Source organism: Ixodes scapularis, unplaced genomic scaffold, assembly GCF_016920785.2.
Source record: "Ixodes scapularis isolate PalLabHiFi unplaced genomic scaffold, ASM1692078v2 ptg000120l_1___fragment_3__unscaffolded, whole genome shotgun sequence".
In the NCBI taxonomy this organism is placed as follows: domain Eukaryota; kingdom Metazoa; phylum Arthropoda; class Arachnida; order Ixodida; family Ixodidae; genus Ixodes; species Ixodes scapularis.
Window position 1 is genome coordinate 102,498 of NW_024609918.1, and position 17,180 is coordinate 119,677.

Below are 17,180 nucleotides of genomic sequence, written 5' to 3' on the forward strand. Positions count from 1 at the left end.
GAGGCCTTCCGTATATACAAAGACAAGCATCCCGATTCCGGCGTTGGGCTAACGAAATTTTATTCGTTGCGCCCTAGATGGGTCCAATGTATTCCACACCAGGAAGTGTGCGTTTGTGTGCGCTGCGCCAATTATTATCTTTGTATTGCCGCTCTAGAGAACGTTACAGGCTCAACATTCAACACTGGTGAAATGAACTCGGCATTTCTGTGCGACCCAGCAACAGAACTGTGCCTTCAAGGAGACTGTGATCACTGCCCAAAAGGCCAGTTTCTTACACTCCAGGAACTTGATATCCCGGAGGATGAAGAGATTGTGCTTGCAACATGGGAGTCCGGCGACCTTGTGAAAAAAACTTTGGAACCTGAGACTTTCCTAAAAGTCATCCAAGTGACGGTTGGAAGTTGGGTACTTCACAACCATATCCGGCAAACGCAAGGTAAAGCGATCTACGATGAAAAACAGTGCATGCAACGCGGGAGCATTGTCTTTCATTTTGACTTTGCTGAAAACTGGACCATCGTGCTTCCTGACGAAGTGCAAGCATATCACTGGAAAAAAAAAAACAAGTTTCGATATTTACATGTGTAGTGACGACAAGAAAATCTACAAACAGCTTTGCCATCATCAGTGAGGACCTGTGTCACGACGCCGCTCACGCTTGCTTGGCTCTAGAAAAAGTGAAGGAGTGGGTTGAAGACAACGTTGCGGTATACTCGTACGTGACGTACGTAAGTGACGGCGCCGCCAGTCATTTCAAGAATCGCTACCAGCTTCACCAATTTGCAAAGGACGATTGCCCACAAGCCCAGTGGTTATTTTCTGCATCTGGACATGGGAAAAATGCATGTGACGGAGTTGGCGGACTCGTGAAGCACCGGGCCACGCTGAACAACCTGAGAGAACGTTCAGTAAGCGCAATTCAGACGGCCAGGACAATGGTGAGCGTTCTATCAAAGAAACTGAAAGGCGTGCATCTTGTATATCTGGACGAAAATGAGGTTGTTCGGTATCGTGAACAAAAAAAAAAAAGAAGAGTGGCTGACGGTGCGCGCCTTCCCTGGCATTCAGTCTTGGCACGCGTGGCGGCTCAGCAAGTCATCAACAGAAGGGACCTGTGACGTATATGTAGCACGGACAGTCGGATCTGCTTGGAAGCAACTTTATTAAATGGGTACAGCGAGGAAAACCTTAGCGTAAAGTGCCGAATTTGATTTCCCAAGGACTGCTCATTTTGAATGCAGGGACATTTTATTTATCACATTTTTCTTCACGGGGTATTTAACCTACTGTTTTTGTTGGTGGTTACTAATAATTTTTATCTGATCACTATAAAAAAAATCCCAAAATGTTATCCTCGAGCAGGATAAAATATATCGGCTTGCCACGATTCATTCATACACCGAGAGCATCGAAGCTGCTCCAGTTAGGCACTATGGCATCCGTCACCTGAAATTGTTTGTAATCGTAAATACACAGCCAACCTAAATATCTTACTATTATATCTTTGTTTTTGTGTGTGGAAGTAAAGTTATTTATTTTACTCTAGATGTAAAATATACCGGAAGGTACAACTTCACACTGCATCACCTTTTCTCAAATCATTACTCTCTAATATGATACCACTTTGTACGCTTATGTAAAATGCTGTATAACGTTTCTCCTCCCTTTTACTGTGTGACCGATCGCTCTTTTTATCAATGACCTCATCTGAATAAATGTATATAAAAGATTTGTGCAAGTTTCATGAAACTGGAACTTAGAGTCACTTCTTGTATAGGACACTGCTAAGTGTAGGCTTTGAAAAAGGACCCTACTTTGGGGAGTTGTTTCTTCTTTCACAGTGCAATGATGCAACATGTTTTTAATAGAAATGAATGCCGAAATAGAGTATAACAGGGTACCCAAATTTAAAAAAAATCGAAGGTGGTGTTTTTTTTTTTTATTCGCATTGGAATTTTTCTTTGTTTGATTTTTTTCCCATGTTTGCCTAAATATATTGTAACTATTGTGTCACTCAGATACCTTATTTATTTTTTCAATAATAGCCATATATTAGTAAAATAATGTCTGCAAGTTTTGTAATAATGATTAAATTATTTCATGAGATACAGATTTCCAAAGTTTGCCATTTGTCGTTCGAGCAGGCATATTTGGCAATTTTTAGAAAACTAAATATATTTTTAATAAATATTATTACTTTATATTACAAGCAAGTTGTACCCATAGTTTGTTTGTAAAACGTTTTAAAATTCTCCTAATTTTATTGTTTTAATTATTCACTTTCAAACTTGCCCCCTCCATCAGTGCGCGTTATTGCAACTGTCCACCTCTCCCTGCCTTACGATTTTTCTTGTCTCCAAATTTTTTTTTCTGGTCAAAACTAAGTGTGGATTCGTTTATACCAGACACTAGACAATGTCATATAAAAACATCAGTTGATTTAAAAATGTCGACCAGCCACCCTTTGGTCGGTCTTATCTGAAATCACCCCGCAACAACTATCTTGCTCAAGCAGTTATGAGTTGTATTTGTCCCGGTGTCCCTGTCGTATTTGTTGTATTCTTTGTTTTCGTCGTTTTCGTTGCGGTAAACGCAGTAGACGCAAATGTCTGAATCAGCCCTAAATATAAATATAGCACGTACTTTTTGCCAGAACGTAAAAAACTAATCAATTTTTCTTTTAAAATTTGTTTAGATATGGAAGGTAGTTCCCTCAAACAATTTCAATGCTTCCAACCATGTGCTTCGCAAAAGCGGAAAATCGCATGTGTTCTGAAGTAATGTGAAAGGGTGCGCGAAATTTCGCATGTGCGTTTCATCGCTCCAACGATTTCGTAGAAGAAAATCGCACCATGTGAATCATGCTTAACTCGTTCGGTGCCGCACTCGGCGGCCGCCGCCGTGCGTGCGCTATGCCGTACTCGTCGCTTGCATACCCAAAAGCTAGCGAGTGGAAAACGAGTGAACTCGTTCGGTGCCGTACTCGGCAGCTGTCGCCGTGCGTGCGGTCTTCCGTACTCGTCGCTAGGCCTAAATTGTCTTCGGGGCTCCATGGATGGAGCGGCGTTGCTCTACGCCGCGCTGCCAGTGACGTACAGTACTGGTGCCCTCTCGCTTTAGCGCTGCGGGTCAGTCCCACCCACGTAGCATCCAATGTCGTGCGAACATTCCCTGGGTGTTCTGAATGTTGAAGGAACGTTAAAACACCATTCGGAACGTTCTAGGAACGTTCGTATGCGAACATTCCTTACAAGGTAAGCTGCTCAACATTCTAGAAACGTTTGTTGGCGAACATTCGTATGCACAATGTTCTTGGAACGTTCCCCTTTGAACATTCATATGTGCAACATACTCGGAACGTTCGCTTGCCAACATTCCTAGAATTTTCGCAGGTGAAGCCAACTTTACGGAGCTTTCAAGCAACCTGTGTTTCGAAACACCATCCACGATATGCCACCTTGTGCCAAAAATATGCAAATTAAGTGTAGGTTTTGGAAACTTAGCATAAGGGATCAGTTTTATCTTATACGAGTCTACCGAGGAATGTGAGATAAGGTGTAAGAGAAAAGTAATGGTCTTCAAAATTTGATAATGAGCTTGGCACTCACTGCGTATGTAGAGGGGCAGTTTTGAATAGACCTGATTTTTAGCATCTCGGATTCAATACCTTGAAGAAGGAATGTCCCGCTTGAGTGTGAAATGCCGTAGGTATCTGTTCTTATGCTCGGAGTGAGTAATCGGTTATGTATGCAGCACGTTTTATAAGTAGGAGTAAACTGCCGTTATAGTACAGGCTCTGGCTAATGCGCTAGAAAAGCGGCTAGATTGCGCTAGGCCTGGAAACAATATATTCCGATTAAAAAATGTTGATCGCTGTGTGAGGAGATTTATTATATGAATATATGTAGTACGGCTCAGTGGCGCTGTAAGCTATGCAAGCCATAATTGTGGAATCTTTGAAACATTCCTCAGAGAATGTTGCAGATGTCTGACAGGGTATTTATGCTCGCCGAGGTTTTTAGTTGTACGTGACATATGGGAGCTCAACTACCCAGAACAGAATTTGCAGCTCGAAATTTGGTTTCTTTCCGCCCGAAAACCGCCGATCAAGAATTGGCCGGTTCGAGTCTCGCTCACTCTCTTTTTCGCGGTCACGGGCCGTTTTCTAAGGTATCGATGCAACCACCAAATTTAATCAAAGTCGTGGGTCACTGAAGGCACACACTAAATATTAAAAATAGAAAAAAATATGAAACCCATTTTTTGTGGCTTCTAAAAAGCTGTAAATACGTTGATTGAAAAAAAAAGTTCCACAGACAACCGGAAGCATTCTGTGCGTTCGTCGTTTCGCGTATCGTGGGACTCGCGGGAACGGCGATGGCAGCGGACGACGGGCGTGGGACCTCTATTTCAGAACTGTCGTTCGCGGTACCGGCGAATTCTGTCTACCGTTAAAAGAGAAATTTGGGACTGATCAAAAGAATTGGTATTCATCCTGTACGACACGCCCGGCCCTCCAAGCCGATTTGCACGAAGACGTCGCCGAGCCGTCGCTCCCTTCTCGTGGCTGAAGACAACGCTCGCGCAAACGTCAAGCACGACGTGTCTACTTCGAGTTGAATATGCACGCGTACGATTTCTTTACTAGGTGCGAATGTCCCCAAAGCGTGGTGCTTCCCGACTTCGACCCGGGAGTGCTTTTGCTAGAGAAAAATCGACAGCAAACTTTCCAAGTTACAGTTTACCGGCTGAATTATTACTAAGGAAAGAGAACTACTAAAAACGGGATGCCCCCAGTAGCTCAGTGGGAAAGACGTCCGCTTCAGACGCGGTGGGACCGGGTTCGATCCCCCGTTAAGTTTTTTTGTTTTTTTCAAACATTTTCCGATGTTTACATATCTCTCTTTTTTTTTTTTTTACAATCATCACTGAAGAAACGAACAAAAAAATAAACAAATGTTGTGGACGATACTTCGCTGAACTAAACGGTATGGGATTTCCGTTTTGACACTTGCGAACTCAATGTAATCACTTTCCACAAAATGCAAGGAGCATATAAATCAGGTAGCGTCCGCTTTCCGAGGTGCCCGTATATGTTCTACAGGAATTGCAGCCAGCCATTGGTCCCGATCCCGTTGATCTTTCGGAAACTCTGTCGCACAATGCCACTTTTTTTTCGGATGCAGGACATGTGAGCCAACTCTTCACGCAACATCTTGGGTTTATTCTTTTCGGAGCCGATGATGGAAATTCACCACGGGCACTCACTACTCATCTCCAACTCCTCAATGTACAAAACAACTCATCTTGGAGTACAAAACAACGAGCGGAACAAACATAACTGCAAAAGAATCGCACGGCACGCACGCCGTATCGCACGCCGTGTCGTCTGCTACCGAAGAGGAGAGAAAAAAAAACAAAACGCACGGTCGGGTGCATAGAGGTCGGGTGTAGCCACGTGACTTCCGCCAGTCACTCTCTTCTCTCCACTTCTCCGACCTCCGTCGGGTTTCGGTTTCGGTTTCGAGCAGTTGCGTCTTTTGGCTTTATTAAAAAAATACGCTACTCTGTTGCAAAATATTAATTGGGTAGTCCTCCGACACCATAATGAAGCGCCTGGCAAAAAATAAAAAAAAATTTTTGGGGGGTGTCAGTGTCCCTACCTTGTTAGTATGGTGATTAAATGTTCTGTCGTGCTCAGAACGTTCTAAAAATATCCCATAGAAAACATTCCTCGAATGTAGCGATAAGTGCCTGCGCCACATTCTGACAACGTTGATAGAATGTCCTTACGTAAATCTTAAACGTTCCAAGAATGTTGTCTATGTTATTTTGAACATTCCCGGAATGTTCTCAGAACGTTCTCGTGCTACGTGGGCAGACACGAAGCTTTGAGGCTCTCCAGAGTGGGCCGCGGCGCCCGAACTCTCGTCTGCTGGGCTGTACACATCTGTTTTTTTCGTTCTTTTTTCCTCGGGCGCATAAAAGCCGAAGTCCAAAATCCACTCGTCGAACAGCGTTCATCCACACCTTCTCCAATTTCCGGTCCGTAGGAAACTTGTGAAAAAGCACCTCCGGGTTGTGCAGCGGGTTGTTTAAGCAGCCCACAGCGCTACAAGTTGTACTCGGCATCTTTCGAGGAACAGCTGGGCAGTCTTGGGCGCACCGAGTTGCTCAATGACTCAACACGCAAATCACAAGCCGAAGTAGCTGTGGTACCGGCTCAAAGAAGCGCACTCCGCACAACGCCCGGACCGAAGGAAAAAAAAGAGAGCGATACTGACGTCACGGCCTAATGTTGCTTTAGCGATCGGCAACCCGCTGGCCGCCCGCTAAGGAGCAGAGGCTTGTGGCGCGTCGCATTTTTATTATCGGCATTAGTTGAAAATGCGGCGTCCCATGGACGTAATATTTTGGCTAGGGTCGTATTTTGTGTCACTACAGCGCTACCAGTAATTTATTTCATATTGAGTTTTGGCCGGAGTTGCCCTTTAAACTGCAACGTCACGGCGCACGCAATGCTTTCGTTTTCTTTTCCCCTTTTACTGCGCTCTCGAGCTGCTGTGGAGGGACATGGTTTCAATGCAACTTCCAATACATCTTTTTAGGCAATATGGGCATAAAGTAGCCCACTTTTTGTGATATCGGTGATGTTTCAAGTTGGATTAAACAGAATCAAGTGTTCGCAATGAAAATCGGAACCGCTTTAGCTTCTCTGTATAAGGACCGACCCGACTGCGTTTCTCTCTGCAGTTTCCCTTCCTTGAAAGCCAGAATGATGAATGTTGAAGGAAAGCCCGGCATGTCGCCACTGGAGCGCTGGACCAACCACTGGGACACCGGCAGTATTCCCTGGCAGCTTGACCACCTGTTTCCGTAAGCAAAAAAAAAAAAGAACGCCTATTTTTTTTTGGTACACTCCAGAAGGCACTCTGATCACTTAGCATTTGTAGGTCCTCTCTCTCATCCTGATGCCTCGTGACGTCATTGTGTCAGGTGACAGCACGCTCTCCTGAGCGTTCACACTGTCACTCGACTTCACAATGTCACGTCATCACCCTCTCTTCGTCAAGGATCGCCATCTTCTCCGTCGAGGCTACATTCCACGCACTGACCAGTGTACTAGCTAGAGGCCAAAGACCCGCTCATGACGTCATCGTTTGTGGATCCCCGACCCGCCCCAAGCGGCAAACACTCGAAGCTCGACGGAAGTCGTCGCCAAGCCGCATGTCTTGGCGCCGCGCCGCGTGCTAGCGTCGTGCTCGTTGCGACGCGCTGCGAAACGCGCTAGTGGTGACACTGACGCAAAGTACGCAGCGCTGCCCATGGATCCACCAGCGATGACACTTGGAGAGGAAACTTGCAGCCCTTGTCTTCTAGTAGGTATGGCACTGCCACCGAAGCCCTAAAGGCTGTCCCTATAAATGCTATGCATTTGAAAGAAGTTGATGACTCGGCCCGAACAGGGTAGAGCGAGAATTCGTCTTATACGGCGCACAGGTTTGTCCGGTTCCGGCGGACCTCGTACGTTTACCTGCCGCATGCGCCGACGTGCATTTTTTCCCCGACCTCAATTATTGACGACATGCCATCGAGCGTTCCCTGCGTGCCGTCGGGGTGCCCTTTGATTGGCGTGTCCCGCACTGCGTTTCAATGCGCAGACGCAATTTCGAACACTTGCTCGCCGTATACTCTTGCATCCGTTTCACGGGCATCTAAAAGACCTTCAGATAGAACTCGTTTAAAGGGACCATAAAATGACCTTTTTGCTTTAGCCAGATAACTTTTACATTCAACGTTCAACGTTCACTGAATGCCGAACAGGCATCCGTTTCGGTTTATTAAGGTGTATTCACACGAAGGACTTTGTCCGCGGACACGTTCCTACAAAAGGCGTGACGTCACCTCTTCTGGGGTATGAAATCGGCCATGTTTCTGGCGAAAACAGCCGTCAAAACCAAGGGACATGTCCACGGACCTGAAGAACATGTCCTCGAACCTGATGTATCTTGCGTATCACGTGGGCGAACGTGACAGATTATGTCCGCGGACCTGCCGGACCACGATTATAGGAGTTTTGAACGCGATCCAATTCTGCCTTTTTTCGAGTCCGCTGTGGCCCGCGGACAGGCCCGCGAACCGATCGCGTGAAAGTGCTCGTGGTACACTTCGTTGCACGAGCGGTTTTCTCTTTTTTTTTTATATGCCTCTCACGATTTTCCAACACGGATGAGCCTTTGCTCATTTTCCAGTACGATTAGTACGCACGAGCTACAGCTGTGGAAGATGCTCGAGGGTTCCTGCGCATGGTGGAAAAAGGAGCCGAAAAGAAAAAGAAAGAAAAGGACAGAAAATTGGTTTCGATACCAACATGGAGGCCAACAAGGCTTCGCGAGTTGTTGTGGCTTGTGCCATCATGATGGCGGATGAGGAAGTCGCGGAAGCACCTAATACCTACGCAAAGAAGCCATGGATTAAAGCATGGATGTCCAAGAAGAAGCTCGGTATAAACAATCTACAGGGTGTCACAAAAGAAAATTTACACTGTCTTTTTTACCGCAAAAATAAACTAGGCATCGCCGAATGCCCATTCTCTGCCCAAAGGTAGAGCTATAGGTCACAACCAGATGCCAAAGTTTCAGCCTGATCCGATAACTTAATCAAAAGTTATAAGTGATTTTCTGAAAATTTCAATGGGAAAATGGGGCCCATTTTTGCCCGTTTTCGGTTTCAGGTGCCATAGAGCCCCGTGTGTTTGAAAACTCCGTCGGCCGCCATTTTCCCATTGAAATTTTCAGAAAATCACTTATAACTTTTGATTAAGTTATCGGATCGGGCTGAAACTTTGGCATCTGGTTGTGACCTCTAGCTCTACCTTTGGGCGGAGAATGAGCGTTCGGCGATGCCTAGTTTATTTTTGCGATAAAAAAAACCGTGTAAATTTTCTTTTGTGACACCCTGTACTCAATCAAGAACTTCTGGAGAGCGACCCCGTAGAGTACCGTCGCTTTCGGCGCGTTAACTCCGACCAGTTTGCTGAGATTCTCTCGTCAATTGCATCATGCATTCAAAAACTTGACACTGAAATGCGTCCAGCCATCCCAGCCAAAAACAAACTTCAACTGCCGCTGCGGTTTCTTGCCTCAGTTGTGTGGTTATTCTTCTTACTTTTGTCCTTGTTTCAGCATATTTGAGAACTACGCTCGACTGTGCCGTGTTTCTTGTTTTCTTGCGAATTTTCAGGGGAAAGTCAACATTCCTTAAGCAGGCAGTTCCGCATTAGCCACAGCGCCGCCGACGGGTTCCTCGTTGAAACTTGCGACGCCATTTACAAGATGCTGGGACTAAAATATCTGATGTCCCCGCGGACAAAGGACGAGTGGCTGGCAGTAATGAGAACATTTTACGAAACATGGCAATTTCCGCAATGTATTGGAGCGCTGGACGGAAAACATGTCACAATTATCAGACCTTCAAACTCTGGATCTGTGTATTTTAATTACAAGAATACCTTCACTATTGTGCTTTTTGCTCTTGTGGACGCAGACAGCAGGTTTTTGTAGATTAATGTCGGCGCACCCGGGTCTGATGGAGATGGAGGCATTTGGAGGACGACACCACTGCGGAACGCCATCGAGAACGGAACAGCCGGATTGCCGATCTCTGGACATGTACCGGTCGACGTCCGACCCGTCATCGTGGGAGAGGACGCCTTCCCCTTGTCTATAAACTTGATGAATCCGTACACTGGTACAAATTTGGATGAAGAAAAAAATGCATTTAATTGCAGGTGTGTTGTCTACATCGTGTCATTTCTAAACATCGTTTTCCTTATAGTTTTATTATTTTTTTTTTTTTTCAGATTAAGTTTAGCCAGACGGGTAGCAGAAATGCGTTTTTCATTTTGACAAACCGTTTTAGGCTTTTGCACACCGATGCCGAACCAGAAAGGGTCACCTTATTCGTCAAGGCAGCGTGTGTGCTGCACAACTATTTTCGAGCTGCACCTACGCTTTTTAAAGCGTCGAGGGAGGACCACCAGCGAAAAGGGACAATCTACTTCGGGCTACGAAGTTCCAAAGGGCGCTCCGGGGCAAGAGCTCTGGATGTGCGTGAGCGCCTACGGAGATGCTTTCATCATCATCATTCATCATTTATTATCCTTGAAGGCCCTTACGGGTATTACATAAGGGAGTAGTACATTTGTTCCTTATTTTTTCTTAATAGAACACTTTCGCACGCAATTTTAACACAATAGAAGAGGGAACTAGTCGGATAAAGCAGAAATGAAAGTGGTTACAGAGGCGGCACATTTACGTGTGTCAGTTATGGCAACAATGTCATTTGGTAGTATGTTCCAATCGTTTATTGCCAAAGGCAAAGTTGAATTACTGTATGAAGTAGTTGACGAAACAATGGGCCGCAACTTGCAGGAGTGATCAAAGCGGGGGAAAATCTTTAATGACGAAGGCGCCGTCGCGTGGCAGAGAGAACAGGCGGGCCTTAATCTGTCCGTCTAGGCAACGCTTGTCTAGTTCCAATACCTCAATTTGACACAGAATAAAATTGATGCCATTCAGGTTTCTCATATGTGACCTGCCACTTCTCTTCCGAAATTGTCAGCGTCGTCGCCAATTTGGTTAGTTGCAAAACTTTCGGCAATTTTAGTGAAAGCAACCGTGCGCTCTTTCCACCCAGAGCTGGAGCAGTCATCTGCTTTCTTTTTTCCGTCATTGCATTTTGGGCGCTTCACAGGAGCGCCAGACACTTCCACATTGGGACTCGTTGTTTCGCGCGCTGTGCGTGCGGAAGACGTGCCAAAGACGGGTTCCCTCATCTCGGTCATAATAGACGCCAATTCTGTCTCACTGTCCATCTGGAAAGGCAAAAGAAATACGAATGCGTTACAGTAGAGAGAGAGAGAGAGAAAACCTTTATTTTCGCTCCGAGTCCGGAGCTCCCGTTACGGTAGAGGAACTCTATGTAAAGCACCGCTCGCACGGCAGAATATCGCAAATGTCGGCCATTTACTGTTCCGAGTATTGAGGGAGAGATAAAGAGAAAGATAGAGAGAGGGAGACAGAGTTTTAGTAGTGAAGGGAGGAGGGCGATTGGTTGCGTGATCAATAGTAGATGTCACCACCATAATATTGCGGGGGAAGCGAGAGTTGTTTTTTTTTTTTTCAAGAGAAGCGGCAGGTCGGACCCATGAAGGCTCACCGGCGGTTGGCCGTTTGACTTGCAAAATTTAAGAAAAAAAAAAGAAGTTTACTCAATGGAGGACCCTGTACACTCCATTTGAGGTCAAAACTGTTTCGTGGCCCTGAAGCTTGTATGAAACTGCATTCCGGCCAAGACACAACGCGCGGGCCGCCGGCAGTCGAACCCTGGGATAGTGTCTCGCATCTTCATCCAGCGACTACCAGCACTTCAAGAGATTTTGATTAATACGAGTGAACGAAACAAAATGCTGAAACGTGTAGAGCAAACCCAGATCTCGGACGTCACTCAAGCTAATGGAATTCGGTGACCTCCATCAACGAACGCTCCCCAACGTTTCATTCCATAGGTCTGAAGAATCAAGTTGAACGAATCGTTGAACCCGCCAAACGTTACCCACTCTATTGGGATCCTGTTGGTAAAACTCGTTTCACTCCCGGTAAAGTACAGGTTTGCTCCGATCCAAGAACAGGAGAGTGCGGAAGAACCTCCATCTGCCGTTGTACGTGTACACTGCAGCTTGGCCGCTCTTCGTCTTCATGATCTTTCCCTTGTCCGGTCTGAAAACGCGTCGCTTATTTAAAAAAAAAAAAGAAAAAACCTAATTTTTTCTGAAATATCAGACAACAATAAGCGGACAAATACAACTCGGAGTCGACACTGACTAGTCTGCCTTCAATGAACTTGCCTTCCGAGTAAGGCCATACTGGGAGTAGCGCCGTTCCATTTCATTGGCAATCTGTTTCCATTAAAAACGAGCGTGTTGGTAAATACAGTGTCGCTTCATTGCTGAGGCCTTCATCGTTGTTGTCTTCAATGCCAGGTTCATCAGGCGTTGGTGGGATTGGAATCGGCCGTCACGTGCGTTGCGTGGCCGTTCTCTTGTAGCTTGGAACGCGGCGAAGCACAACCAAGGCTCTCGGCCCGAGGTGAGAGCGTTGGGAAGTACCAATCCTGAACAGTATAGCTCGTGCAACGAAGGCAGCGAGAAAGGTACGAGCTCGGACTCATAGTTCTCGCCTAGGTTCACGGCAACCATGGAGTATTAATTCGTATGTGCTCGGACTTGTCCGTTGTCACGTCGAAGCCACGTGATACGCATATTTCACAGGTCCGCGGACATCGTTCCCGGAATTCGTCCGCCGTGTGAATGAAATATCGACTTTTTTTTTTTTCTTCTCTCCAACTGACCGCAAAACAAGTTGTGGCGTAATTTTGACGGTCGTGACGTACTCTGGCACAGGAACCAGAAGTTCTCTCGGCAGTAGGAGAATGGCGGCGGCGAGGTTAGGAGTGTGCCGGTAGGTTTTACTGCGCTGATGGTGCTGATGTCACCGACATATTTTCTAAATCGGCGCCTCTCATCGCCTCGATAGCCATAGATACATCGCAGCTGAGCGAGATTCAATTAGATATGTTGCTGGTGTGGGTGACGCGTGCTTGTTGCGACGCTGGTCCAAACGGGGAAGTCTGTGTGTGCTTGGATGCTCCGTGCGATGCTCCTCGGCACCACACTCATCCACAAGTACGCACACTTGGGGGCCTGCAGAGCCGCCCCGAGCTCTTCCCGCGTTCCGCCTTCCGCCGCACCCGCTGTCGCTCCCAACTTTCGCGTCGCGTCCACCCACCGGTCCAGTCTCGGCATACACTGACTTGACTCGGCTCGAAACCAAGCCGAGGTCCTCACATTCCTATTTCTTTCCTCGTCAAAACAACAACAGCAAAAAAAGAAGAAACTGCCCGAGTTGGGGGCAAAAACATTGGGGGTTGGGCCAACAGACGCACCAGCGTACGGGCTTCCGCCTTTCTGTTTCGCCTCGCACGCCCCCAGGAAAACACCTGTCTGTGCAAATAAAGATTATTATTATTATTATTATTATTATTCCGCCGCACCCTCTTTGAGAGCGGACCTCTCCCGCGGTTCCTAATTAGCGGGGGCCGCGAAACAGCACAAGCAGGTGGCCCCAGCTCTCCCGCTCAACCCGCGGGGCAAGGGGGTCCGACAAGCGCTTGCGCTCCCTCACGAAATCTCCAAAATAGAGGAAAAAAGTCGAATTCTGTGACAACGTGGTTCATCGAGTGGCAAGCGGTGAACCTGCAACTGTTTCTTTTAAACCACCAGACTGCAGAAACTGTAATTCGGACACTTCGGTACACTGCAGCCTTTCGCCAAGCGATCGATCACAAACGCCGCCGACCAGGAGCAAATCCGTTCAGCAGACGACGCTCGGGGATCGACTGCGCAAGCGCAGTAGGGTCTTTCTATTGCTTCGTTTGCCCTACGATAGATGGCGCTTGGCTCTGAGCATTATCAAAGTCGTCAATTTTCGTGAAATCTCTAATTATTGTTCAACATGTAGATCTGAATATTATTTAACAAAACTTTTAAGAAACATTCGTAAGTTATTTATTGTTTATGATCGCGGTGCTGGTGAGGTAGGCTCTTACCCAATAGGCGACCTGTATTTTGCTGACGTGCTACGGTTCCGCGGAAGCATCGCTGTGAAAAGGCAGAGGGCTTTCGAAGGAAAGAAGGCCCAAAATAGTCCAGTTTTTTTTTTTTAAAAACTTCTATATCGACGAATTTTCTTTAGCTCCCGATTTTTTAGTTCTTTTTCACACCTTTTGCGACGTGCGTTGGGTGAAATTCGATTTTAAAATCGTTTCATGGTCCCTTTAAAGAATCGGCAAATTGCCACACGCCGATGGGAACACGTAGAGTAACTGTATGGGCCCCGCTTCCGGAGCAGAGTATCTCCATATTGTACTCAAGGCGGCCATGCTGAATGCAAGGCTGCACTGCGGGAAGCGACCTTCGCTTCCTTAGGAGAGCTGGGGGCGTGGATAGGCCTCCTGCGCTGAAGCTCTGAACAACCCGTGGCGATCTCATTTTGGGTAGTGCAAGCTCACCTGATTGGGCCTCGTACTACTTGCGGCGTTTTCATTGACATTTTGTCTTTTTGTGTAGTGCTGAAGAACGGAAAAAACGCCTTTCGACGTCCGAAGTCGTCTAGATTCAACGCCGTAAGACAAGAGAAATTTCCAGATTCATACCAAAACCGTCTGGGTGGTTACGTCAAAACATCTGGCGTACAAACGTTTTCTTTCCTCCCGCCTTTTTTTTTTTTTTTTTTTTTTTTTTTTTTTTAACGTGGCACGGCGTTTTTCGGTTCACGCTGTAATTGTCTTAGCGTAAACCTGTGCCTTGACGGCGTTAGCATTTGTTTATTTGTATTTTCATCCTTATCGCGTTCCGCGCCAAAGCAGGCACGCTTGCACCTATGTGACAGTTGGAGACGCTCAAGTCTGTACTAACAAGTCCATTTTGACAGCGCTTCCTGGGCAACGCAGGAGGCCTATGGCGTGGCTGCGTGCTGCGGCGTGCGGAGCGGAGAAAATATAGTGCGGCGACACGCCACGCCAGCTCCATCGTCCCGTTGTTTGTCTCCCGTTTCTCTCTATGCCCTCGGTAGAATGTAGTAACCGACGAAAACGTCGTTCCTTCACAAGCCATAGCTGCGCGCTGTTTGGTGGTCCGAGGTGCCCGGATGTGCCGGTCGCTTATCGCTCCGCGAGCGCCGCAGACGCGAGCAACGCGATCGTCCTCCGTGCCGTCTGCTTCTCAGACTTCGGAAACATGTTTTAAATTGTCACTCGCGTTTTACAACAACGCGATTATAATGTACCCAGCTGCTACACACAACGTTCAATGGTTAAGGAACCTTCCAGTTTGTTCCATTTTAGTGTAGGACGCTGGGCTGAAATATCTGTCTTCCTCGCGCAGGTTCCGGCTGCGACGCAGGTGACTTCCAAGCGTGCATTCCGATCCGTCAGCATCCAGAGTCCACGCTTTTTTGTTGTTTTTATCATCCGTAGGTCGCGGGTGTGAAAGTACTGCTGACTAAAAAAGCTCGCCAAAGTCAGGCTGTTCGGACTCCGGGCGACGAGCCACGCGCATTCGAGATATTACTCCGCGGGTCCACCGGTCGGAGGCACGAATATCCTTTGCTTGCTATTGACTGGCAATGGCCCTGATTTTTTAACATGCTCCTCCCATCAGCTGAAATGACCTCGGTGTGTTGCGATCTTTAAATTTTTTTTTTCAATAGGCAAATCACCGGCGTATCATCATTAATTAGGGATTTGGGATTTCCAGGTTGCTTAAAGCTAGCAGAGTGAGGTATACGCCATATAGGCGATATCAGAAACCTTCTCAGGATGTAGTTTCCTTTTCTTCACGCAGACTCCTGGCGAAGCATCAAGACGTTATTCTAGCGGGAAAACAGGATGCACAGGTCTACGTTCCAATGTCTGGGAAGGCTCCAGAGCTAAAGTGGTAAGGACTCATTTGACTGCACTTTTCTATCTCGTGGCACCAGGGCTCAGACATGAATTGCAGAGGTGAGCGAAAACTACAGGCACGAGATCGCCTTTTTCAAAAGCGCTTTCGCGAAACGGGCGTCCGCACCAGCATGACTCTTTTCAAAGTAGGTAGCGCGGCCTGGATCGCGGTCTTTACCTTCCCATTCTGCAGCCATGACCAGGCAAGTAGCCAGGATTTTGTTTCGGGGGGGGGGGGGGGGGGGGGGGCACCGCTGGAAGAAACAAACGGAGCGGTCGGTTTGGAGGGTGGATGGATGGATGAATACGGCTGAGCCCTTTGGATCGGGCGGTAGCTTACGCCACCTAGCCATTTTGTTTTACCATTTAAGCTTAGAATATTTAAATGTGAAATCTATATTCACTCCGGGATCCGATACTTGGGCGCCACCTATCCCCGTGCGAGCGAAGTGCGCTCGGTGCGCCGAACATAATGTTTCCGCCGCGTCGGACAGAGAGTCATCGCCTAAATGTTCCTCCCACGGTGGATGGAATTGATCAAAAACGAGCTTAGAAATTGGTATTGTAACTACGATTTTTAAATTGTGGTACGGGTTAATAGTACTGCGTTTTTCTGTTTATTTCGTGCTTTGCATTATTTGATATTGCTAGGGGTTTCTCTGGTGGTTGTCAGGTCACGCCTACAAGCACTCACGTGCTTTTGCGGACCTGTTTGCAACTATGTGTATTTTTTCATGCAATAAAGATATATTATATATTAAAGCAGCACCATATTTTAACATCGTTTACGGACGAGGTGGTCCCTGACCAACCGACTTCTTTCAAATGAACAGTATAAAAGATGCCTAGGTAGCCATTGGGGGCAGCGATCGGGTTAGCGTGTCGTTGCGTGTATCTCCGTCCGTGTCTTGGTCTTCTGTTTTTAAAATTCCTTGTCTCTTGTCTCTTGTTCCTTGTCGCGCGTGTTGCATAACACGCGCGAAAATGTGAAAAATAATGTTCCGCAAACGCGAATGTAAGCAGTGTGGAGAAATATCTACAATATTTGTTTGCCAATCTTCAATTTGGCTTTGGCTAGCGCCACCTGGGTCTTGCGAAAGTTAGTACCAGTTACTAGCCAAATGTAGTAAACATTACTAGGTTGGTTTGTAACCGTTACTAGCGTCTTGGCCTAGTAACCATTACTACTTTGACCGTTACTACTCGCGGTTACTAGTTACCTGGCAACGTATGTGACAAGCGCTTACTAGCTTTTACCTAGTAACCACTACTAGACTTTTTTTTTCTTCATAACAATGTACATCGTTCAAAGGACAGGGTTTTCACTGCGCGAACGGTTTTAACATTTGTAGAGGACAAAAAAGCGTTTCCTGAGATTTCAGATTAAGCTTCAGATAACTGGCTGGGAGGAGTCTCATGTACCCTGCACCGCCAGTAGTAGAATCCTGTAGCGGATGATACGAGTTCTGTGATATTGGGTGATAATGGATGCTTTGAGACTTTATCCTATACAAGTGGAGAACGAACTATAGGGAGCGCTCTGACACCTTTGTTATCTCCACACCTCGGTGTTTGCCCAACACAAGGCCTGTGTACATGCCCACAGGTCTTGTGGG

The 17,180-nt window shown here is 46.7% G+C and overlaps 1 protein-coding gene across 1 annotated transcript in view; it reads left to right on the forward strand.

Moving 5' to 3' along the window:
- Nucleotides 1–6,805: 6,805 nt before the first annotated feature.
- LOC120850756 (thiopurine S-methyltransferase) overlaps nucleotides 6,806–17,180 on the forward strand; it is a 43,767-nt gene continuing 33,392 nt past the window's right edge. The window contains exons 1-2 of the mRNA XM_042287674.1: nucleotides 6,806–6,879; nucleotides 15,467–15,559. Of these exons, the coding sequence (XP_042143608.1) occupies nucleotides 6,806–6,879; nucleotides 15,467–15,559 (167 nt within the window). The remainder of the gene's footprint in view (nucleotides 6,880–15,466; nucleotides 15,560–17,180) is intronic.